The 26,035-nt window shown below is 43.1% G+C and overlaps 1 protein-coding gene and 1 long non-coding RNA gene across 5 annotated transcripts in view; one reads left to right on the top strand and one right to left on the bottom strand.

Moving 5' to 3' along the window:
* Positions 1 to 26,035, top strand: part of osbp2b (oxysterol binding protein 2b) — a 96,833-nt gene that overhangs the window by 37,171 nt on the left and 33,627 nt on the right. For 2 of the 4 annotated variants that reach the window (XM_015366223.2, XM_015366227.2), the window contains one exon: positions 18,423 to 18,673. In XM_015366223.2, coding sequence (XP_015221709.1) covers positions 18,423 to 18,673 — 251 coding nt within the window. Of the gene's footprint in view, positions 1 to 232; positions 327 to 14,179; positions 14,271 to 18,422; positions 18,674 to 26,035 lie in introns of those variants that run through there. The other 2 variants (XM_015366224.2, XM_015366225.2) reach the window with 2 other exon arrangements.
* Positions 20,671 to 24,593, bottom strand: LOC107079774 (uncharacterized). Its single transcript, XR_001480690.2, has 3 exons — positions 24,498 to 24,593; positions 23,603 to 23,686; positions 20,671 to 21,762 (listed from the first exon to the last, which is right to left on the bottom strand). It is a non-coding gene; the product is annotated as an uncharacterized lncRNA (long non-coding RNA).

Below are 26,035 nucleotides of genomic sequence, written 5' to 3'. Positions count from 1 at the left end.
GGTCCGGCCCTTTCGGATGGCTGCTGCCGAGTCCTCTCTCTCTCTCTCCTGCACTGCATTGATAAAAGCATGTGGAGGGAATGGCTAATGCGCGGCGCCGTGCGCCAGCGCGTCCTGTGTGTGTGCGGGAAGGAGAGTCTGTGAGCGCTGCAGCGCTCAGGCCTGACTGCTGAATAAGGACAAGTGCTCTCCCAGCTGCCATGCCTAACGTGCAGCCCCCGCCACACCGTGCCCGTCTGCCGTGGGAATGAAGGGTAGGGGCTGCTGGGAGGCAGGAGCTGTGCGGTCCTTCTGCAACTCAGGCTGCCTGAGTAAATTTAAGAAGGGTTAGTGAGCGTCCCGCCTGGGCTTCCCTCTGTGGAGGAAGCCCCGCTGTTTATGCCTCTTTTTAACCAGCAGTTGTATTTTTTTTTCCCATGCTGCATGACCATGCGCCAGTTCCTGCCGCGGTCAGAGCATGCCGAGCGTTGAGTCGCCGCGCGAGTGTCTCCCGCATGTGCCGGCGCTCCGAGTGCCCCCCGTGCGCGCGTGCCCCGGCTTGCGGCGATCCGGGAGCCCGGGGGCGGGGCGCGCTCTGCCTCTGCTCCGGCCGCGCTCACGCTGGCTGCTCTAGTGCTGGAGTTCGCAGTCCGTCGCTGATGAGAGAGCATGGCATTCCTCTCACTCGTACTTCCGGCACACGTGCTGTCAGCCTCTCCTGTTGTGTTTTTATTTGGAGATCCTCTGCTGTTGCATTATTTTAGCCAGCACGAGGTACCGTACATCTCAGAAACAGGGCATGTAAGCTTTTTTTTTTTATTCTTCCTATTCCGCGCCCAGTCTGATTACAATGACAACACTGCTTAATCCTAAATGAAATTCCTAAAGCACAGTTTAGATAATGTCAGTGGACGAATAATGATCATCTCTTTGTAGTTGTGCTGTTACTTGGGCTGGAGCTGTTTGTAGGGGGTGGTAAGTGGCTGCTGTCTTACTGATAAATATGCTTCATTTAAAGCTGCTGTGAATTGTGCACATCTGGGTTGCATGTTGTACTGTAGATTTTCTGTGCACATTCTCCCTGTGCTTACCCTTGGCCATCCTTAATTCTTGTGATTTTGTTTTTGCATTTGAGCCGAATCCTGGTAAGTTTTTGGGCACTCCTGGAGGGCAGAAGGGGGCACATTGTATTTCAATCTAGGTCATGTCTGACTTTCTTCTAAGTGAGAAGCTGCAGTGAAAACTTATTAGAAGAGCTGTTTTCCTGAGTCTGTCTGTGTCTCTTTGTCTACAAGTCTGATACATGATGCGAATCCTTGTGGGGAGCCGAGAGGTAACAGTGACCTACTTTTTTGTTTTCATAACTGTATTCCCAGATCCTGATTGCTGTGCGCTGTTTTCCTGTGGACAAAACATTTTGATACATTTATCTGTAATCATCTCTTATTATAGGCAACCAGACAAGCATCTCAGACTTTTGTTCTTTCGTGATTTTGTCTGATTAGTTTTCTTCTTGTTGTTTTGTCTGCAATTTTCTATCTTTAAACCTGCTTAGGAGATGCTAGTGACTGTGTCTCCATGTTTTTCACATTCTTTCGATCCTACAGTTATACTGTACTTTCTCAAACATTTTCCGATAAGCAGGACTGTGCTGTGCTGGGGCAGCTTGCTTTTTCCAGCACTGTGTGCACAGGGGAGCTGTGCAGTGATGTGACTAAAACATGCAATGACCCTTTATAATCTTGGGCTCAGCCCAAACGGCTTAGCGAGCAAGTAGTTTCACTCTCCTGCTGCTGCTGGTCTGGTGTGGAGGTAGTTTTTGCTGTCTGTAGTGAGGATCTTCAAGTCTGGAAACTTTTCAGTCCTCAACATTATGGCCCGTTAACCTGTCAGTGCAAGTTCCCAGTATGCCCTTCATAAAACCAGGTCCACACACAGCTCCGTGAACAGGGGTGTCTACAGTCTTAGGACTGTTTCAGCACAGTTAGCCAATGTGTTTGAATCCACGGATCGAGGATGGTGTTCCTGAGACAAAATGGGATTTAATTAAGGCTGCACTGTACAGTATTTGTAGAACAGTGAGGAAAAGTATATTTTTGAGTGTCAGGGAGAAGGTGACGTATGGGATCAGTTTCACTGTGATTTTCAGGAGGTTGAACGTGAAGTGATGGGAGGTGCAAGCAGACCTCTGAGCCCCACTCTTCTTGGGGGGGCGTGAGGTAGAGAGAGCTGTTTTAGAGAACACGCCACCTGCTGTTGAGACGGTAACGGTAAATATAACTATGAGGCGCATCGGGGGCTGATGGACGAATTGGCCCCCGGAGGGAGTGGAGTTCTGCGTCTGGGATAGGCTCTGTGTGGAGCTGGCCACTGCCCTGGGCTGACAGAGAGTGAGTGAGAGAGCCTGAGAGAGGCCTCTAAAGTACTGGATTGAGCTGGAATGGGGCTCAGCAAGTGGAAGACACAAGGACACAAAGTAATGTAGGCTTTACTGAGGGACATCACAAGTGCTGGACAGACTCATTTGTGGAGTCTTTTTTTTTTTTCCAAAGCCAGCTTGACAGACAGCGTTGCTGCCGTGCAGGGGATTTCTGAAGGCGGCCTTCATTCAGTTGTGACTTTTGATCAGTGCTGCAAGGCTGTGCTTCATGAACAGATGTTGTGCAGAAAATAATAATGAAAGCAGTTGTCAGTCGAGTCACAATTAAAGCAGCTAAGGAAAGCATATGCCATGGGACAGCGGTTTGAAGAAAGAATAGGGGAAACACAGTAATGACTGTAGTGCCTTTTACTTGATCTCAGCTAGAAGTCTCCTTCAAAACGCCAGAATCCTGAAGATCAGTAACGCAGCCTCAGAGGGAAGTCTGAGCACTTCAGTTTTTGCTCAAATAACCACAGCACTGTTATTATCCTTATAAAATAAAAGTGGTACCTGTACTTGTGCAGATACATTTTGATTAATCTTATTAGATACTAACTTTTCTTCATTTGTGAAAGCCTTTATCTTCTTTTGCTTTCAAGGTATTTAAAATACGTATACAAGTATTTGCAGTACTGTATTTGATTATACCGAATTACAGTTGTAACCAACAAGGAAGAAGGAATGTATGGAAAAAAATAATATGTCAACATAGACACCAGGTCTCTTTCATAAATAGCTCCTTCCAGTTTCTTGTTTTCTGTCTGCTGTTTATAGTTTGGCTTTGCTGACTGCATGTCAAACTCTGCACTTCGACATTAAATGTCATCTCCGAGTCCTGAATTGTGTCAAAAGTTTTTTTTGAATTTCTTTTGCTGCTCTTATGATTTTTGCAGATCCTTCTATTTTGAACAAATCTGCAAACCTGACTAGTTTACTACCTATTCCACAATCGAGGTCACTGGTATAAATTAGGAACAGCTGTGGTCCTAATACAGATCTCTGTGGTACTCCACTAATTACATCATCCCAATGTGGAACGTCAATTAATAGCGGTCTGAAAATTGGAATATGTGTTTTTGAAATTGTACACTGTGTAAGGGGACAGCTCTAGGCAGCACTTGTCACCTCAATTTCCATTACCAAAAGCAAGAGACTTCTAGTTTCATTGTATTACATCTGGTTGTAGATTGGTTCCTTGTAAAAAGTTCTTTCTTGAAATACTACTTGTAAACAATTCATGACAATAAAATTTAAATGGGTGGCTATTTTATTAATGTAAGAAATGCTTCATTTACCACAACTCAATTTTTAAGACTTTCAAGCACGCTGACATGATTGACAAAATCAGTCTCACATTCTGAAGTCATGGCGATATACAGTATTGACATAATCGTAGTAATAGTAGTGATTGTTATTATTACGCAAATGTTTAGGTGATGCTTTTCTTCAGAGCAATTTTTAATATTGTACAGCTTGTAGCAACTTTACACGAAGTAACTTATCATGGTTATATATCCATTATAGTAATTATCTAAAGACACAATCTGGAAAATCACGCATACTGCCACAAGCACAGGAAGATTTCTAATAGTTATTTAATAGTATAACAAATCATTTGGACTATTCTACAGTATACAGTAGTTGATTATTTATCATTTAGTGTGTCCCCTAAAGAAAATGTTGTTCTTGTGCTTGTCAACTGGCACGTTAGGCTTAACATGTTGATTTTACACAGGGACTGTGCTTCATAAGCACTGCATGTCTGATAACATGAATCATAATTGGATTCATATTCAAAATAGCTTATATTCAAGCCAATATACTGTATTATTAGATGTCATTTCACCTGAATATCTTATTACTGGAAGTCCTGAAACTATTCTCATTAACATAATATTGTAATACTGTATCACAGTGATTTTGTCCCAGTAGTTTTAATCACTGTACTATATGTAGCTCTAATATCAATAATGTTGTTAAAACTGAGTACACATTTTTGCATTGACTCCACTCCCGGAGACCAGCAATGTCTGAAGGTTTTTGTTTAAACTGTGCTGTCGATGATATCAACTTGAGAATTAATCTTTTGTGATTAATTTAATTAAAAGTCTTCTAAAAAATCTAAAAACACCATATAATGTGCTCTGTGTCAATTAAAAACTTCTGTTGCTTGTTTGCACAACAGAAAGTTGATTATGCAATTCATTAATCATTTTCTAATCCGTGTTGCTTTTTCTGTAGTTTCTGATTATCAGTGATCCTTCAGTTTAGTTCTAATAATGATTCCCATTGCCATACATGTAATAGACTTTAGACTTATTGGTCTGTCATTCCCTGGAGATTCCTGGAGATGTATTAGTCTTGAGGTTTTCAGTACCTGGAACACGTCCTGCTATGTACAGTAATACAGACCTTTGTCAGTGTGCTGCCAGAGGCATGATGTTGAGTTCTTCCTTTGGAAGGACCTGAGTCAAAAACTCATATAGCACATCAGCCATTTCCTCTGCATTGTCTACGCGTTTCCATTTCTTGTTACAGTTAGATTGGACTTAATCCTTGATGATTCTTTTGCTGTTGTAGTACTGAAAGATTTTTATTTTTTTATCCTCCATCATAATATTCCTTTCAGTTTCTCTCTTGGCTTTTCTAATATCATTATTAGCCTGTGTTGCAATTCGTTATGCCCCTGAAACTTAAACCTTCAGTTTTACAATCATGTTCTAAAGAATTAAATTTTTCCCATGATTTTCTCAATTGAGATGTTGAAGCTTTTGGGATTTTCAGTTTTAAGGTTTGTTAACGTTGCTTAGCTTCTGGTATTCTCATTCTGGGATAAATTTGTTCTGTGTTTCCAGCAGAATTTATTAAATTGTTGGCTTCCATTTACCACTGGTTCCATATCTATCCTCTCACATTTTACTTCTCTTTAAAGTCTACTTTCTAGACATTGTAAACATTAGTTTGAGACTCAACCAGTACAATTTCAAAACGTACTTCATAAAATACCACACATTAGGCCTGTGTTGGAATTGATGTGTGCATATGGCCAATCATGCTTTAAGGTTAGTTTTCATTATCTGTTAATGGAAGGTACAATTGTTTTCATTATTCATTAGTAAAACTGGGAAAACCTCAGAATAGAATAGAATAGAATAGAATCCAGATGGAAAATGCTGCCCCTGTTTTTTACCTTGAGTGATGAATGATTCCTCCAGAAATCCCACTGTAGGTACTCTTCATCCAGGTGGATGCTGCAAATTGGTGGTGGTGGAGGGGAGTCCCCATTACCTGTAAAGCGCTTTGAGTGGATTATTATTATTACTCTAGTGTTCGTAAGCTCCAATAACAGCACTGCTGTCTGGGGGAGCTCAGGCAGAAGTGCTCATTCCAGTTGCCAGCTTTCTTGTATATTAAGAACGCCAACCTAATCATAAATGTTTGGTTTTACAGTCCTTTCTGTGGGAATATGTGTTGGGAGCAGCTAGGGAGTCTGTAAAGTGTTTTACTGTATTTGGGCTCTTGAGATCACATTAAAATTCAGACTCACATCCTTGTGTTTGACTGTGCAAATGTTTCGCCGAGCACATGAGCACATTGATCTGTCTGCCCTGCACAGAGATATGATTTGTTTGTTTTTAATATGATTTGAGCAAGTTGGTAAATCTTCCCTTTAAATACTTGCTGATGTTCATAATAGTTCCAGGAGCATTCATGCTTTTCTCCTGAAGCATAAAGGAATGGTATTAAAAATGAGTCCTCTTATTCAAGATTAATAAGTTTTGGGGAGGTGATGTAAAGTTAAGCTATTGTGGGCAAATGTTGTTATTTTTATATTTGAGCCACAGAGCTAGAAAACAATCCGAATCCCCTTTGCTTTTGGCAGGGCAGCAGCGCGTGTGCTGTCCAAGCTGAGAGGCTGGGCTGAGAAAGTCTGACCTGCAGAACAGCCGAATCAGTGAGCCCACAGACAGAGGGTCAGAAGCCCAGTGTCTCGCAACAGCCCCATGAGTTAAAGGACAGAGGCATGTAAAGAAAAGATTCTAGTGTCTGCTGGTTAAACTTATATGAATCCTGAACTGACTGTATGTCTTCAAGTGCCAGACCTTCTTTAGAACAGCAGCCTTGACTCGGGGACATACTGTAACACCAAACTCCTAAAGGAGTAAACATGGCCCTTTCTGCAAAAGGGCGATATTTATTCCAGAAGAGCAGAAGGAGCATAGGACAAAACGATTATTCTGTTGTTTGTTTGTCTCAGCACAGCAGGGCAGTTTACTTTGTTACAGTAAATAGCTCTGATTTGTTAAATGCTTCAGTCAGTCTGCAGAAAAGGCTCTCTAATTTGGCTCTATTGAATTGACTGATCTCTGGTGCGGTGCTCAGTTTAGCCCTACACAGCAGACGTGAAACAGCTCAAGGCCAGAACTCCCTTAATTCGTCTCCCTCAGCATGGCATTGCATGGAGTGATTTAATGAACAAGGATGGGTGAAAAGAGAGGGTGCAATTTTTTACTTTTGTACTGTTAGCAAGGTTTTCTCACCAAAAATCAGATTAATTCATTGTACTTCACTAATTAGGACTTTGTGAGTGGCAATTAGTGATTCTGTCTTTCCAACACTCAAAATGCACAGGGTATGTCAAATGTGACAAATCTGATGTTTTTCGTAATATACACACATTTAAAGTGATCAAAGGAGCTCCTGATATCCCTGGCACGAACTGCTGTCATACAGTCTCAAATGTAGAAGGCAGAGTTGAGAGAGCGCAGGATATCTTTGTCTTCCTTGCATTCCTGTTACTGCACTCAAGGTGACCATGCAGCAGCTGAGTGATTGATTTTGGATTTCCAATTATAATTAGTGGTTTGGGGCAGAGTTAGCCAGTCCTGAATAATTAAAGTCCGAGAGGGCAGTGAGAGGGTGACTCACAGCTTGTGACGGGGTTGCTTAATGGCATGCAAAAGAGTCTCTGTTCTCCAAAAAGCCTCTTCTTCTCAATAAAGCATTTATGAGTTAGGAGGCCCGGATGCACTGTTCCTTATGGATTCTTGTAGGCTTTCACAGCAGGCGATGAAGTGGGCTCTTCTTCCCAGACAGTAGTCCGCTAACTTGCAGCCAGACACACTGTGTATAGATAGACCACCGAGCAGTTACTGTAGCTGACGTCTGCCTCTTAATGGACCCCCCCCCCCACCAGCACACACACCCAGCTGTCTCTTCTTCCCAGTGGCTGTCTGAAGAACAGTCCAAGTGCGTCATTCCCCGTCTAAAAATAACCTGGGCTCCCATTGCAGGGGCAGCGGTTTCCATGACAACCGCTTTCATTCAAAGATTCTGTTAACCTGTCGGCTGATGGGGCCACAGCAGACTGAAGGAGAGGTGTAGAGGTACACGCAGCAGCCAGTGTGTTGCCTGGGCGCCGGCTTTTTTTCGTGCAAAGAATAACATAGCGTCTTACTGTGCGTGTCCATTGCCTCACTTGAAGGACTCAGAAAGTGTTAAGTTCAGGGAAGGGTAAACAGGTTGAAAATCCCTGTAATACAGGGGAGCAAGATGGATAGCCCCTGTTGGGACATTTTTCAGTGCAACTCTCTGCAGCTGGTAGATAATCCTGCCTGTGATAAAGAAATATATACTTGTGTGGTCGGCAGCCCAAGGACACTAGCTGATCGTGAGCTGAGAGATTTTCCAATGTGATGCTCTCTTGCTCTGTACAGTACGTGCTGTCATGCAAGAGTTTGCAAATTATGGGGCTGTGCACATTTATTTTGTCCTAAATGAAGTGTACTGTGTGGTATAATTCAAAAGCCTTATCCTGCTGTTGTTGATTTACAGTGTACTTTATAGCTCAGTGGTTATCTTTCTTGCTTGTGCATATTGCCTTCCACACTCATACATTTTCTTCTGCGTACCTGTTAAGTGCCTTGAACATGACAAATGGAGCTTCAGCAATCATTATCTACAGCTTCAGTCTCCCACAGCCTCTTCTTTAAAGGGACTGTGATTTCTAACTTTGTAAGTGTTGTTTATGTCTGCACGAATTGTTTGCAGAATTAGTCTCTATTTGTGATATGGACCTGACAGATTTGCTAGATTTCATTTTTGGTCTTTTTAATATCGGGTACAGTAAATCAGTTCTCCCTGCTCTGCACCACTGAATCCATTTAATGGCAAACACCTTCAAAGTTGTCTCTCTGCACAATTCTTGAGAGAAAAAAGGGTAAACCTAAAGAAATGTCACTCTTTGGTATGATTTGCCTGCCCTTCATGCCTGCTCATTTTGTAATCATTGGTGAGTGTGAGCAAACTCTTTGCATAACTATCTTACCTGTTTTTGGGCAGGTCTGCTCCTCCGTATGAAGGTGTGTGTGTGTGTTCCCAGCTCTGTTGGTGTGGTGAGCTACTGTGGGGAACCGGTGCATTCTGGGCAGTCTCTGGGGTGGTTTCCAGAAAGATAATGGGTGGTTATGTGGAAATAGCTGTCAATTAGCACAGGAACCTCTCTGCCTTTTTGGCTGAGGAAGACAGGCGATTGAAAACGGTACCAGAGCTAGCAAGGCCAACGAAGAGGCTGGCTAAAAGCAGAAACATCAGTCGGGCCGTGGGAGCCAATTAGACACAGAATGCTGCATTGGAAGAGCGAAGCGGCAAGTGGCAGGGAAATGCAGACATTATTGAACACGCCATGCTGGTTGCTGGGACTTCAGTTCATTAATTCTCTTTCTGAAACCTGGAGGGCTCCCTCCTCCCTAGAGAATTACGCTTGTTCCCTGCAGCTTCCCAGAGATTTAGAGGATTTTTTGGCTATTAAGGTATTCTCCTGTCCTGGGTTGAAGGGTCTTGCTCAAGAACTGTCCCGTGACACAACAATGAGACCTTCGAGTCCAAACAAGACAAGCCTCAGAGTGTCGGAGTCCTGTCTGCTCTTTCACTGAGGTCAGTGAGATTCCCACGTCCCCAAAACTTGCAAGACCACTAAATTGGGATGAACCACAGGCAGAAATGTGACAATATTTTGCATAGTTCTCAGGGTAATGATTGGTGACTGTGGGCTTGTTGGGTTTGTGTTTTCTACTGTAAGCAGGGAGTGCTGAAAACAAGAAACAATAATGTAATTAATGTAAATCTGTGATTTGTGGTTTTCCAGTGCAATTTCTTGAGTGAATCCAGGGCTCCAGATTTGAAACTGTTTTTTAGCCAAAAGTGATAGTTTTCTGCAGGCAGGACATAAATACAATGGATTATCATCTGGTAATTTAAAGAAAGAATGTAAAGCAGGAAAAAACAAGGAAGCCTGACTGCTGTGAAAGAGCATAAGACTTCCACAACATGGGTTTCTGACCCCTGAGAGTGTAATAGGCCCCAGACGATCAGTGGTGGATTGTAAGGTGCTTTGATTTGGAAAACGGCAAAAAACTGATGAATTTATTTGAGAGTCTTGTTTCTCATTTGTACAGTAAGTCCTTCATCAGCTATGGAAAATTGGGCAACTGATCTGCATATGCTGTATAGTTAATTGAATTATGATAATTTGTACCTACTGTAGCAGGACAGAGACCATGTGAGCTTCCCAATGATGCTGCAATCCAGTTATTCCTGGAATAAAGGTGGAGCTCGGTATCTTTAAATGAAATACTGCCTGGAATGATCAGGGCGTGAGTCTTATTCAGGTGAAAATATCTCAAATAGTAGCGGAACAGGGCTCGTTTGGCTTAACGTTGACGTGCAGTGATGTTAAACTCTCCCACGACCGGAGTCTAGCCTCTTGGCGTTGCGCAGTTCTCCACCCGCACGGAGGAGGCGCTGTGGGACACGCGTCTGGGAGTGCCCCAGAGAGCTGGTGATGGAATCTCCAGGTACGCATGAGGCTTAATTGGTGACAGAGTTGCAGCAGCCTGCAGCTCCCAACTGGCAACTGATGCTCAGCAGTGTGAGCCTGGCCAGTACCTGGATGGGAGACCTCCTGGGAAAGCTAAGGCTGCTGCTGGAAGAGGTGTTAGTGGGGCCAGTAGGGGGTGCTCACCTAATGCCTCAGTATAGTGACGGAGACACTATACTGTAAAAAAGGTCGTCATTCGGATGAGGCGCAAAACCAAGGGTCTGACTCTCCATGCTCATTAAAAATCTCAGGGCAATTCTCGAAAACAATAGGTGTATTAACCCCGGTGTCCTTGCCAATTTTCCCCCTGACCTTTACCAATCATGGCCTCCTAATAATCTGTGAACTGGCTTCATCACTCTGTTCTCCTCCCCACTGAGAGCTTGTGTGTGGGGAGCAGACTGGCGCATCATCCAGGTGGGGCTGCACACTGGTGTTGGTGGAGGGGATCCCCATGACCTGTAAAGTGCTTTGAGAGGGGTTTCCAGAAAAGCTCTAAGTGTAAGAATTTTTTTAATTTAGAAGTCTTGACTTTTTTCTGTAATTAGGTTTTGTTCTGCCTTCACCTCGTAGAAATTTTACGACTATGGTGATTTAGAAGGCTGTTGTCAGCTAGAGTGGATGTGATTACTGGCCATATAAGTGGAGAGTTTTCCTTCTGTAAACTCTAAATGAGTTTTCTGTGCCCTTTCTAAAGAACACAATCAGCTTCTTTCTCCTGAGTGCTTTTTTAACACTGCTGCAGATCATACACTGAGTGTTCAAGAAATTAACTGCTGCTAGGGGAGAACTGTAGTGTGATTATTGACTTATGTGTAAAGAGTCTTCGGTCACTTTCTCTCAATTGTGACCTTTACTGAAACGATCAGTCTGACAGCACGTGTCCTGGTGCGTTTTCTGATTCTCTCAGCTAAGCAACTGTTTTTGCAAGCAGAGTATGGTGAATACCAGACTATTTAAGGCACATTCACAGTAACCCGTTAACAGTGGTTTCTTTTTCCCTTCCACTTCATCTGAACCAATAATATGCAGAAGAAAAGTTTTGTATTTTTCTGGTGACATCACTGTGTATTTAGACATCCTAACAGTTTTGTCCATGGGGAAACAAGTTTGCAGCGGTATTCAGTCCCAGGATGTCTGCACAAGTTAGTGTTCCTGCACTAACTTGAAAATGAGAGGTGAATTCAGTATCACATCTGTGGGATACTGACGTTCAGAATACCAGCAGAGGAATTCAGAATCCCCGGTTAGCATGGCATAACTCTGAGACACAGTATTCCAACTGGAATTCTGTTTGCACACTATCATAGTGTCTTGAAAAGCTATGGGACCTTTTTGTATTGTGGTATAGTATAAGTGTGCAATTACAGTATTTGATAATTCAGATTTTCTCTATCGGTGTTGCATCACAGTTTCTGTTCGCTAATTGGACAGAAAATCTTGCTGTTTTCAGTAGAAACTACACATTTCAGTATTTTATTTGCTTTTAAGGAGTGGCTTTAAGGAGTTTTGGCTTTAAGGAGTGGCTCAACCACTAAAGGTACTCACTCCGTGTGCAATATGAGCTCTATGGCCTTGGCCCCTTCACTTGACTGTGGTGACATTCGTCCATCCAAAAATATGGGCTATGGATTACTAGACCTGGGTCTTCTCAACTGTAAGCAAACACCTATAACTTGTTGGATACCTGCAAGCTTGCAGTGACATCACTGAGAGACGCACTCCTCCTCCAGTCAGCACTAACTCTCCTGTCTGGTGCTGTGGAGCTTGCAGCCTATCAGAAGAGGGTTGGCTCTGACAGTTGGGTGTGTCTCTGAGGAGCACAAAGTATACAATTCCTTACTGGACTAGTGACCCATGGGAGCTGTAGCTATTGGGCCAGCCTTGGGCGTTTCAAAATGTGTGGGTTATTTCGTGGCAATCTGAGAAAAAAAATACCAAAAAACTAAAACACTTTCTCAGCCATTCTTCCCTGTCGGCTAAGCTCAGATAATGAAAAATGCATGTTGTTTTCTGCTGAGTAATTCTCCTGCTGATCATTTCTTGTTTGTGCCGTGTTCACCAAAATCTGTAATTCTTCATTAGGGAAATTACCTATTACCTTAAATAGTGTTTGCTAAACCATTATTTCTAATTACTCTACTGTAGTAGCTTATTGCTTCAGTTTTCTTTTGACCAGGATGGACACACATCATACATACAGCTCCTGCCTGTGGACATAGAGTATATCTTCCTTTAATAAAAGAGGAAAAGGGACACAATAGATGTGTACAGACTTAACATAAAGTAAATGCATGTTTCAGGTCTAATAAGAAAGTTCACATGTCGACAAGCGTGCATGATTTGGAGTTTAGATTTGTATTTTATCATGCCTGACATACTGTGAGACCATCACTTAAAATCATTTGGTTTTGGGAAAACCAAGGTTTAGAGAAATGTGTTGTAGGTGTTCTGGTTTTGTAAACATTTTACAGTTGGCAAACATTACTTTGTTAGAATTTCTGAACTGTGACGCCTGTGGAGAGATCAGTTAGTTTAGCCAAGAGGATGGCTGAGCCCCCAGCATAACTCAGTGTATCAGTGTATCAGCAGCTCCATTTCTGGCCTAGTAAAGCAGTAGAGGAGCATGAAATGACATTCTGTCCTCTTTTTCTTTTGTCGTGAGGTGTTTTTCCGTTGACAGACTATCTGCAGAAACAAAAAACCTGGGTTATTACTTCACACATTTGCATACATAATCCAGACATCTTGCAATTTCTGTGTCCACCAAAACTGGAGGAGCAGGGCTCAGAAGAGATTTAGGATTATTTTTGGATCTGGTAATGGCATGCACATGCGAGATTGGAAAAAAATAATAAAAAGAATATAAAAATCTCCTTTGGACTCTAGGTTCTGAGGATGCAATCATCATTCTGCTTTCTGCATAACTTGCACTGTATTGCATTGCAGCTGGCTCTTCATCCTGGATGTCTTACACGAGCTACATGAAGATGTGCAGCACACATCAGAACCAGGTGCTAAGGAAACTTTCACCTTCTATGCCCAGTGTTGGATGGATGGGTCGTTGAGTGGGAAAGATTTAGGATTTACGCAACCAAACACTACAGCTTCCAATCCATTCAGTCTAGTCTTTGGTAGCTTGTGCTCTTTAAGAGTAAGAACATAAGAAAGTTTTTAAAATGAAAGGAGGCCCATCTAACCCATTTTATTGCTAATTGTTCCAAAGATCTCATTTTCTCTTCAACATCATGGCCGGGCAGCTTGTTGTACAGTATGCTCTCACAACTAATAAAGGCGTATCCTGTATTTGAATTGAGCTAATCAAACAACATTGATTTTTCCCAAGGAAGGGAGCTGAAGTTGTTGAACTTTTTTCATTCCAGTTCTTTGGTATTGACTTTATCAACAATATATACATTTAAACGCCTGCTAACATTTACCAGCTCTTATCTCGAGGGTTTTCATTCGGTTCGTCTGGAACTGGTCCTGTGTTGCAGAACCGCAGAGGGAGACTCATTGTTGTCATTGCTGGGCGTCCCAGGAGTTTCTGCATTCCGGATTCCGGTGCTATTTCTGTGCCCTCTGTGAGGCTGTGCCTCTGAAATTGCAGTGCGCTGTGCCTTGCCCTCTTTGTCCGTCGCTGCCCGCCCACAGTGAGAGCCGGGATCTCACATGTCCCCGCGGGGCTCTGAGGCAGGGGGCGCAGGGAGAGGCAAGACCCTCCCACTCCTCGTGGCCCGAGCGCTTTTGCACTCATTTTCGCAGGAGCGAGTGTGATTTATGCCGCAGTGTAATTCAATCGCAGGTCATGAAGATCCCGGAGTCTGCTTCACGGTCTTTTTTTATGCAGGTCTCTGAGCACAAGCACTCCCTGCTGTCAGACTGCCTGGACCACTGCGGCACTAGAAAGAAACACACTGTAGACCATGGGATTAGAGTTTTCAAACAAGTAAAGTGGCTCATAAATGGAAGCCGAGGGTCACATTGATGGTAAGAGACAATTCTGAGATGGCAGTATGGCAACATGTTTTGTCTTTGTGAGGTTGTGCATCCAGCTGTGGGATTGGCAGTTATTTCTGTGGCTTTAAAAAAAAGACGACTGAGTTTCGTGTCAGCCGGACAAATGTATTGTTTTGTGGCATGATAGGTTTTGACAAAGTCACAAAATTGCAAATTGAAAGATGTTGAACGCTGTTTTAACCTGACCTCTGGCCAAGACTGCATTGTTAGAGATCATTTGAAAAGGATGTTCTGTTGTTGAACAATCTGCAGTGTGAACAATATTCAGAAAACCCGTTAAGAATATTGAATTGTCCTAGGAGAGATAGCAGTAATGTCACCTTCTGACACTGACGATTGATGTATTTAATTGCAAACAGAATACAGCATGTGTGCAAGACGCAGAGAATTTCAAATTTAAGCCTCAGCTTTCAGGCTGATTAGATCCTTTGTTATTTTGCAGTGTTGTGTTAAGGTGCAACCACAGCAAGTGAGTTAATGCCAGTGTGCAAAGATTTGTCAGTAAAAGAACAAGTCGCATTTGTGCCCAAGTTTGAATCAGGTATGAAGTTAAAGAGCCGAAGGTTATGGAAAAGTAAGTGTTGCCCCTTACGTACTGTACTGTATCTATAGTGGAAGTGCTACAATGGACAATTTAATGTTCTGAAAAATTAATGCTTTTCTTGGTGAACAAAGAATTACAAAAATAATAATTCTGAAAGTGAATAATAATTTAATAATAATTAAAAATAAGTCATTGTGCTATGTGAAAAGGTTACAGGGCACCTGTGTGATGTTAATCCTCTTTCCCAGCTTACTTCCTTCTCAGTTAGCCTTGAGATTCCTTTTCTGACTCCACAACGGCCAGAAGGAAGCATTAGAAAAGACCGATACCAATTAAAGCAGAGGCTTAGTACATGACGATCTGTTGACGTTCAGGATTTTAAGAAGATTGTGCAGAAATAGTAACTGATGGTGTGGGCATTCAGGTTTGCAGAAACCAATATGCATATCCACAATGTATTCCAATGGCAAAACAACAACAACAACAATAATGGTTGAGAATAAATATATGTCTAAGAAAGCCACTAAAGACTTGTGTTGAAATGGTGAAGCCTATATACAGTACTATCTGTTGAAAACCGGCAGTAGCAGCTGCCTGTCAAAACCTAGAATTCAGAATAGAAATTGTTTAAATACAGTAAAAGAGTAACTGGGGTGGCATGGTGCCACAGGAGTTCATGTTGTTGCCTCGCTGTCCTGGAGTTCTGAGTTTAATTCTGGACTTGGTGTGCCATCTGGGTGGAGCTTGTATGTTCTCCTGTCATTTGTGTGCGTCTCCTTCGGATGCGCGGTTCTCCCTACCACAGTCCAGAGACCTGCTGGAAGGTCAATTGGTGTCTGAGAAAATTGGCCCTGGTGTGAGCGTGTGCCAGTCTGTGTCTCTCTGCCCCGGGATGGACTGATATCCCATCCAGTGTGTATCACGCCTTGCCCTCACTGCATGCTGGGATAGGTTCCGGCTCCCCCGCGGCCCTGCACTGGGCGAAGCAGTCATGATAGAGAACCACGCTTCATCAAGAGGAAAGCAGGAACACGGGTGGGACAGGTTTCCCTGCTGTTCAGTGATTCCAAAGCGGGTTGTGCTTTGATAACCTGTTGTGGAACAATACAGCTTCTCAGAGGACTCCTTTGTGTTAATTGCTAGGAAGTGCATAGATAAAGGAGAGGGCTGTGAAAGGCTGTTGAGTCAGCCCTGGAGTACCCCCTCCTGCTGTCTGAGGGGCTCTTCTGAGGCCTCGCTGCGATGACACGTTTGAGCAGCCTGCCGTGATTCCCTTATCTACAGACACAGGATGCACTGCGGGAGAGGTCGGATTCAGGGAAATGATAGCTGTCTAAAAGAGTTGGCTTGGTAGTTTTACTTCCAGGTGTGACCAAAATTAAATACTAACTGCGTTTTCATGAAGGCAAGCACTCCCAGGCTGAATTTGTTCGCCTGGGGTTAACATTGTAAATTGGTAAGGTGTTTTTTTTTTCTTCCCTTACCTTTTTAAGAATTATATCAGTTAAGAGATATGGCTTGAGGTTTGCCGAACGGAGCCGATGTCTGAGGGGCTGGAGTCTCGCTGCTGCTCCATTGAGCTTTCTGTTCACTCCATAGTTTCCTGTGGGCTGTTTGCTCACTTTAACGCTCCCTCCTGTGTGCTGGAATGTCTTGATGGATCAATGCCTGGGAGCAGTGTGCGATAATTAAATTACAGTTTCTGTACAATACAAGTTAATGGAGCCTAACGAGACCCATCAGAAAACAGACAGGGTTTACCGAGATCTCTTCACAAAAGAAATAGAAAGGCTGTTTACATCGAAGAGTGGAAAGTGTGTTCGCTGGTTTGACCATTAACCGTGCGTCTCGCACTGTGTGCCTGCACAATTATCATTATCCCCTCTCAACAGTGTTGTGCAACTTACTCTTCATGTAGATGGGCTTCACTCCACCCCTGGCATCCATTCCAGTCTGAGAGAGGTATAAAAACCAACAAAGGATTCATTACTGTAATTGAAATTCAGCTTGGCCTGCTTCTGCGTGATCTTATGCGGGGACTTGTCAGAAGCTCATCCGTACAGTGCGCGCTGTATGCAGGGCTGTATCCTTGCTACAAGTCAGTGTGAAAACATTTTCCCTGTCAACTGAGTCACTGCTTCGGGATCTAAAAATAGGCATGGCAGAGTGAGTACCAGACAGTGCTATTAGACACGTCTTGTCATTTACATGAAACCCTGGCGAAGAGCGTGTGTCGTGCCATTACTTCCGCAGAGATGAAATTGAAAGCGTGGTGATGTCCTGTCTTTTTCAGCACGTTGGTTTTTAATCGTGTTGGTTGCTGTGGTTTCCCTTTTGTCCTCATCCTTCAGTTGTGTAAGGGCTAATTCCAGAGACCATTCAGTCTGGGGAAGGTGGTTCAAGGAATGCTGTTGATCTGGAGACTCTAGACTCTAGAGAATCAGATCTAGATGTCTACAGGTACCATCTACATGGTTTGTGACTTAGTCTTAAAGGAAGTTGGCACTGACATTTCTAGACCTCACAGAATGGATGCAGTCCCTGTCTTTTTCACAAAGCACTATATGTCCATTACTAAAAACCTTTCTCTAGTAACATAGCAAGGCACAAAAATGTGACTCGATGGAGTAAATAATGTAGACTAAACATGGTCCTTCTGAGCCCTGAACCATTAGGTCTTATAGGTCATCCTAAATCATTTATTTCTAAACATAGGAAGTCCTATATAGGAAATCTGTGAAAACAAATTTGAAAATCGTTCTCCATCTGTCCATTAATAATCCTCAACCAGCCTGACAGCCTGCTCTGTGCTGGGGTATAGAGTTGGTTGGCTGATCCAGATACACTTACAGTAGTAGTTTCTTTCGAAGGCCTTTTCGCCTGGCATTGGCTTTCCAGTTTTCTTTTTTTGTGTTTTTACCCTTTTTAAGCACAACTGTAATGTTAAAATCTCACGGTAATGAGAACTGTGAAACGCACACCATGTCAGTCCGCATGTTCCTGTAGGCGCAACACTGGGAGGTCCTCATCCACTCTAAAAAGTAGGTCTCAGTTGCATACATGACAGTGATGCAATTTCTGTTTTCCAAGTCCCAAAAAAATACAGTGCAAGACCTCTCCTCATCTATCCCCCTCCACGCCGGTAGTCCCGGACTGCGAGGCAGCGGTGCGGGCCCCTGCGCCACCATCTCGTTGTGTCCTAATGAATGCTATCGAAATGTGTCCCACAAGAGGGAAAGCTGTTGTCAGCCTGGTGTCACATGAGCGTTCTTCTTGTGCACACTCCTTGTCCCTTTTAAGAAGACGCTAGCGTGGCGAATGGACACCGTAAAGGAAACAGAAGATACTGTCTTCTTACATATGGCTGTGTACACCACAAACACAGTAAACAGGACAGGAAGTCCGTATGCCCAGTTTACCCAGCATGGCTTTCTGGACTCCAATCCCAGTAAACACAGTCGTACTGAAGTGCTTGAATAAAAGGACCATTTGAGTCAAACGGTTATAAAGACAAGCCAGAAGGGACGCTCCTCCCCAGTCCAGCGGCTGACTGCGCCTTGTCCCCCTCTCTGTTCCAGATGACTCTGGGGACGAGGAGCCTGCCTCCCCGTCGGACAGGAGCGAGACCCACAGCACGCTGAAGACCCTCGCCAGCAAGCTCGACGACCTGAGCACGTGCAACGACCTGATCGCCAAGCACGGGGCGGCGCTGCAGCGGTCGCTGAGCGAGCTCGAGAGCCTCAAGGTGCCGGCGGAGGGCGGGGAGAAGATCAAGGCCGTGAACGAGCGCGCCACTCTCTTCAGGATCACTTCCAATGCTATGATCAATGTGAGTGCACAGCGCCCGCTCCTGTGAGTCCTCTGTATCTGTTCCTGGGGTTCTTTAATACTGCTGATACTGACATTCCATGTATTTCAAATCAAGCTGCTGCGGGTCTAAATAAATTGCAGCCACGTGTTCTGTCTTCACTAACACTAACTGTGGAGAATGCACGCACCACATGTTAGCATAGAGAATTGTTCATCAGCAGTCTGGTTTCTTACTAATTCTTTGTGCACTGCTTGTCCTGTTACAAATGAAATGTATTGAACTTTTGGAAAAAAACTGTAACAACTGCAGTCAGCCGTCTTCCCTTAGTTCACCAGCTCATGCCAAATTAATCCTGATTTAGTACGTATTGAGCAGCTTTTCATGGTAAGTACAGTACTTTTTGTAGAAGACATTTTCAGGGTTGTGCCCCAGGGGCCTGATGATTAGGTACTCCTGCCAGGATTCTGCATGTGTTTTTCAGCACCGGTTTGCTGCTGAACCAGTGAAAAGGGGGCAGAGTTAAGAAAGCAAGCTCTGCCCTTATTTTGGGGAAAAACAAACCCCCCAGACAGTCTGAAAAGTAATTGCAAATGAAACCCTAGGAAAAATGGATTTCAGGCTGGTAGGCCAACAAACGTGATACTTTGGAAAGAGTATGTAGACTTACTGTGCTATAAACACTGTATAGAAATACAGGAAGGATGCAAAGATGCTGATTCATAAGCTACAGTTGTAGCTCCTTATTTGCAGATGTGGCTGACAACAGACTTAAAAGGTTCGGCTTGTTCAGCTTGTCTGACAACATCACCCCAGAGTGAAGCTCTGAGCACAGCTTCCCTGTTTCAAATGAACTTTGAAGTGACTTCAGTAACGTGCTGTATGAAGCCACTGGTGTGACAGGGCCCTCCTGAGTTCAGCATCGGCTCTTTTCTGCTTGTACCCAGATATGACAATTAGCTACTGTACCTGTAGCTGGAATCAGCTTTTAGCTGCGACACTTATGCTAACCACCCAGGTTAGCATAAGAAATGTTAAAGTGCTTTAGTTTGGACCCTGTAGTTGATTTGCATTTCCTATTATTTTTTTATTTTTATTTTCTACTGTGTTCTTAAATGGTTTTGGTACGAAGGCCACTAGTAATAAATTTGTATAATATTGACTCCAGTCTTATTCAGAATGTAAGGATATTAAACACAGAATACTGATTACTTATGTGCACTTTTTATGTTAAGATGGTTTTGAAATGTACAGTACAGTAGCAGTGAATATTAAAAAATATTAGGGGCTCTAAAGAAGACGCATGTAGAATAACTACGTGGGCAAGTGACAAAGCAGGAATTGTCAGGGAATGATGTTGCTCTAAAATTTGATAAAAATTCAAATTATAGTTGCATGCCTAGCACTGCATTTCACTCCGTAGTGCTGTCTAATTTTAATCTGCGCACGGTGTCATGAAATGTGCCGGCTATATTTAAACCTGTAGCTAGATGACATCCAACAAATATAAAATCATTTGATCACTCCCACATCCACACGTTAGCGACAGAAGCAGAGACATACAGTACTGTAGTTAGTCCCTGCACTTTTCACAGACCCAAGAATTACAGCACACCCTGTGTTTTACTGTACAGGGTACTTGCAATGTTAAGTGGCCTTTTCAGAAAGCTTTTTAAATAGAAACTGAGTAATGGTATGTTACACTTGTACAAATGGGACCATGGGCAAGGCCGTCCTATAGATAACCACAGTGGCCTCTGTCAGTAGAAGCTCTGCCCATCAGACCCTGCAGCTCGTGCTGTAGCAGCCTCTGGTGTGTAGTGTCCTTGTCAGTGGCAGTGTCTCGCCCATGATCCCTTTTGTACAGTATGTGCAGCAAGTATTTTTACTCCATAGTGCACTTTTCATGATATTCTGTACTTCTACATACAGGTCAACGAATTTCATTATTACATATGGCACATGCACCCTGAGAGGTTTAAAAGCATTTGCCCAAGAAATTCCTGTTTGAAATATATATATATATTATTCAGTGCAGATTCTTTGATGAGTTAAAACTGAAATTAGGGTTAGGGTTCCACTTCCTCTGAAACAAGGTAAATTGCACAAATTCAGTCTAAAGACTTTATATATGATTATTACCTAAGACCCAGCCCCCTAAAAGACTTTTAAGGAATTTTTCAATAAATTCCTGCTTGAAATGAATTTCAGTGTTGTGCGCAGCGCAGCTTCTTGAATAGGTAAAACTGAAATAAGGGCTAGGGTTACACTTCCTCTGAGACATGGCTTGCTGATAGTGATAAATCTGCATTTTGAATGTGAATAGAAATATAGTATTAGTGGTGTTTTGCTCTTAACTACACATTTTGTAAAAGTTGTCACTTGGGGAACTTATGTAATGTGTCTCCCATAGGTGAGACCCTAGATTTTACTATGATAAAAAAAAATATAAATATTTGATGCCTTGAGGAATATAACCATAACTTTGATTGAAGTCAAAGCATTACGGTTTTTCTAACCCTAACTGGGCACTTCCTCTAACCCTAGAATCTGTGCCCATTGAACACTGGTTGGTATTACAAACCAAAATGTCAGCAAGAGTTGCACAAATTCAGTCTTGAAATATTAAATATACTGTACGTCAGCCATTAGAGCGCATGGCTACGTCTGCATGTGTTGCATATCAATAAAACCCACTCTTGAAGCCGAATGTGATAAATATAAAATAGGCAGAAACATCTGTTATTAAAAAAAATAAAACGCAGAAAGGTTGGTCTGATCTGTAGAGTCATGGGTCTACTAGTATGTTGTGTGTAGGTGGATTATAGTTTGCACTTTTATGTCCTCGTGCTAAGAGTAGTACAGTAGTACATGTCCTGCTGCTGTATGCTGAATGTGACAAAACAAAGCTGCAGTTTTAGGACAGTACTCCTGGGCAACAGAACTGCTGCAGACAGCCTTCAAGGCATTTACACAATGGGTGCAGGACTTGTGGGTGGGGTGTGGAGCGAATGTCTCGAGTGATGAGCTTGCCAGGCCTTTTTCTATGACAACAGGAGCTCCGGGGGCCCCTGGGTTTTGAAATCTTCGTCCTGTTCTGTGCAGCTCTTCTGTGGGTGAAAAGTAAATTTTGCACTTTGGAGAAACTGCCAGTAAGGCACACACAAATCACAAACTGGGTCGTGAAGACAACTCTTCGCCTGTCTCCGTGTGATAAACTTCCAGAAAGAATGAGCAGCACCGAATCTCATTCACACAGGAAGCTGCTGTCTGAAGGGCAGAAACACAATCCTGTTGGGCAGATGTGCTGTGCTTGATGAATGAGGGATACCCGATCGGTCTATCTACGGGACAGAAATAGAAAATCCCTGCATGTCCTGTGGAATGGCTCTCCATAATCTCACCTTACAAATTTGCTCTTAAAAGGCCAGACTTTCCAAAGCTTATCCGTGACTTTCCAATTAAGAAGTCCAATTTTGATACAATTGATATATTTTTCCTTTCGATACATTTTTTCTAAACTGATATGGTTTAAATACACTTTTCTTTTTCCAAACTGATATGATTTTTATTTATTACCATGACAGTTACACTTTACTTGAACAAGGCTAACTAAACACAGCCATCACTCGCTTATTAGCATTTAAGAACACCATTTAACATCTAACCTAATGTGACAAATGGCACTACAGGCATGTGATCATTCGTATCATTTCACAAAACATGGTTCCAGGTGAAAGCGAAGAGCAAAATGCCAGGTAGAGAGAAGTCAGATGAAAATGATGGAAGACACCATCTGGATTTTCAACAGCTGCACCTCAGTAACTGCAGTCCTGTAATGTTTATCTGAAATTTTATTTTTCTCTATGTTTTATATTGTTATTTTGCTTGTTGTTTTATTGTGCTGTGCAGCGTTTATGAAGGAGTTCTGATGGTATCTGTTCTTCTAATAAAATCCAGAACCTTCAGTGAACTTCAGCCTGATTCACACAGAAGTCCTGATACAGAACAGCTTTGGAGACCCGCTCATAAACTGATGGCAATTCTTGAGTAGTTATACAGTACCAGTCTCCAGCAAAAGCATCTTAAATTAAACCTTTTGTATTTTAGAAGAAGGTGATCATCTATCTGAAGAATAAACAGCCATTTCAGAAATGTGTTCCTTCAGATGACATAGTCTCACAGCTCTAAAGTTTGAGGAAGTGCATGACGTGCACTGTAACATCTAGAGTGTACAGTTTTCTCAAGAGACAGCAGGGTGCGTCCACTCAGTACTGATGCAGATGGGTAAGAGAAAAAAGGTTTTGCTTTTCTCTGTTCTTCCTCACTAAAGAACAAATTAATTATAACCTTGTTTTATTGTAACTGGCTTCCTGCAGTAAATAAGCCAGTGTACAACTGCTGACAAACCAGCTGCTGGACAGAGCTGGCTGCCGCTGAGACTTCATCATGATGGTTTTGATAGAGCAGCAGAGCTGACAGGTTTGGAGTTTTGTCCTTGCTCTGTAGCAGACCGAAAACGCGCACACTGCCATCCTGTAGTTACAAAAGGACCTGGCGATGGAGAAACTGCAGTGGTCTTTTGGTGATGTGTCGGAATTTGCTTAAATGTTTTCCTGCTGTTCTTTGCTTGGTTGTTTATACACATGAAAGCTGGGGAATGCAAATTAGTTGAGATCTCTGTAGGAAGAGAGCTGTTGGTCAGTCAGGGCAAAATAAGCTGGTGTGTACATGTGCCTGGTTTGTTACCACTACATATTAGGGTTGGAAGACAAGGCAATTATTTTGATTATTGGAATATTTTTCTATCGACTGCCGTATCAACTGCACTTTAGTTAAGCTCTTGAGAGCCTTCACGGCTCCTGAGCATGTGTTTGAAACTACAGTGCGTGCCGGCAGAGGAAAGGTTTACATCACTTGGCATTCGAGACTTCAACGTAAACCACAAACCGTTATTGCAGCTGAAGCAAACTGTGAATGAGATGTCCCGGGGTAGTACAGAAGTCAGTTGCTCCCAAATCCCAACCCCTCCTTCTGAAAATAAAAGAGGAAGGATTTCACTTTGGCTCACTCTGTGCAACTGTTTTAAAAGCAATCTGGATAACATCTAATGTAACTTTATGATGTTTATAAAATGTCTAAAGAGCTCCTGCTTTGATACAGTAGATCACATTTAATTAGCTAGCAGACTTTTACAAATGTGGACAATTTTTGAGAAATACCTGTGTGATAGTTTTATTACCTTCTTATTTTGTTGAAGGAAAGTTATTGTCTTCTAACATTTTTAACTCCCAAGTAGAAATTAAACTTTTCAAATAGATGTATCAATCTCAGTAATATGCTTTACAGCAAACATCTCCCTGATCTGGTTAATAACTGAACAGATCTGAGAGCTTTTTTTGCTTAAGCATATTCAAGACCTGTGAGACGGGGACTACACTGTGCACAGTAGCATATAGTATCCTTCACACTTGAACATCTTTTGTCTTTGATATTTTTAACTACAGGACTTTGGCAAACTACAAAGACAGCCCTGGAATGCACACAAAATGTAAATGACCATGTTACAAAAATAGTACTGACACTAAAAAGAGTGGTAATGAAAAACCTGGAAAAAGCACGATTTATTTTAGGTCTAATATACATTGATAGCATTTAACTGGATATTGACGAATCCTGGAGAACTGGAGTTAAAGATTAGATCAGACAGACTCTTTGAAGTATACAGTAAACCACTTTTTTTCCTGCTACTACTGTTTTGTTCTGCCGCAAAAAGCTACTGTAAGTTTGCACAAAAAAAAAACTGATTTCATTCCAATATGTGAAGGCCTAAATACAACTTTACCTGAGTTGCCTCATGTTGTGGGTAAAAGAATTTAGTTCTTTCAATTTTGTGGTGCAGTACGTTCTTCTGTCTTGGCTGTCCTCCTCTTAAACAGCCCTGAGGCACCTACTGTATGATAATCACGGCGCATGTAGCAAACGTTCAGTAAAGGTCTTGCAGTTTGACTTCAAAGTTGTGAAACATTGCTATTTCTAAAGAGAACAAGCCTTGTGAAAACTTAGTGCTTCTAATTGTACTAAAAGGAGAAAGAAAATGGGCATTACCTCTGCCTGTCAGCTTTAGCCAATGTCTTGCCAATCTGGTGTCTTAGCAGATAAGAGGATTTTAGCAGTTGGGACCCATCCATTTTCTGACCACTTTATCCAGCACAGGGTCACAGGGGCGCCAGAGCCTATCCCAGCAGGCAGCGGGGCAAGACAGTGTACACAGGGCACAAACAGAGACACCCCCAGACACCTGGGGCGGTTTCCCCAGAGGCCAGTTAACGGGCCGGTACTGCATATCTTTGGAGAGTGGGAGGAAGGCCAAGAGAATGCTATGCTTACCACTGCACCACCATGCCACCCATCCACAGGGCTTTTATTTTGTGTCTGGTGCCTGGTTCTATACAGTATCTGTTAGAAGCTATTGAAAAGGAGATTTAATTTCCCTTTTTTAATCACATCAGGTGTTCATGTCGAGCTGTTGCAGTAGAGAAGCTGCGTGTGGGGAGGAGGTGTTGCAGGGGAGCAGTTTGGCATCACGCCCTGCTCTTGAGCGCCAGGCCCACCCGCTGCCTCGGCCTCCGTCCCGTCGGTCCAGCTAGAGGAGTCTCCTCAAGTGCTCGTGTGGTGCACCTGGAGCAGCGCAGCTGCTCATTGTAGACCGGTCTCAACGCCTGTGGGCAGGAAAACAGCAAAGCAAACCAACCTAACGGAGAGCTGGAAAAGCAGAAGGGATTGCTGCTCTGCTTAGGCTAGGCAGCGCAGGCTGACAGATGGCTGACAGTCCGTCCTTGACCTGCCCCCTCCAAGCCATTTCCTTTTTCCCACTACAGGTCTTGTGTCGTAGTCTAATGAGAATTCAAGCACAGATCCACTAGAGAGACGGGTAGTGAATAGATACCAGACACTAGGAAAGGTGTGTGATCTGTACTACTTTGGAAGCAATAATGAATGAACTGGAAGAGTGCCACAAGGCATGACTAAAGGGAGCTTTGCTAACAGCTTAGAAAGCAAGAAGTTAATGACGAAAAGAGGCTTATCAGTGCTCATCGCTGTTCTGGCACCAAGGCATTTTATTACAGATTAGCTCTGTCATGTCTCTGCCTCCACCACGTACAGCATCCACATGACCTAGTCTACGCCTTGATCATTCTCCACCTCCGGGGTCGGCCGTCCTTGCTCTCGTCTCCTGACTGAGAAATCTGTGACAGCTGGTTACACAGCTCTGATCTCCTGATTGAGAAAAAAGCCACCTTACAGTGCGCACATGCGCACGCACACAGTTCACCCCCACCTGCTGCTCCGCACACACAGGCTAGCGCCACCTGCAGGGAC

Source organism: Lepisosteus oculatus, chromosome 22, assembly GCF_040954835.1.
Source record: "Lepisosteus oculatus isolate fLepOcu1 chromosome 22, fLepOcu1.hap2, whole genome shotgun sequence".
NCBI lineage: Eukaryota > Metazoa > Chordata > Actinopteri > Semionotiformes > Lepisosteidae > Lepisosteus > Lepisosteus oculatus.
This window is presented reverse-complemented; position numbering and strand designations above follow the sequence as displayed.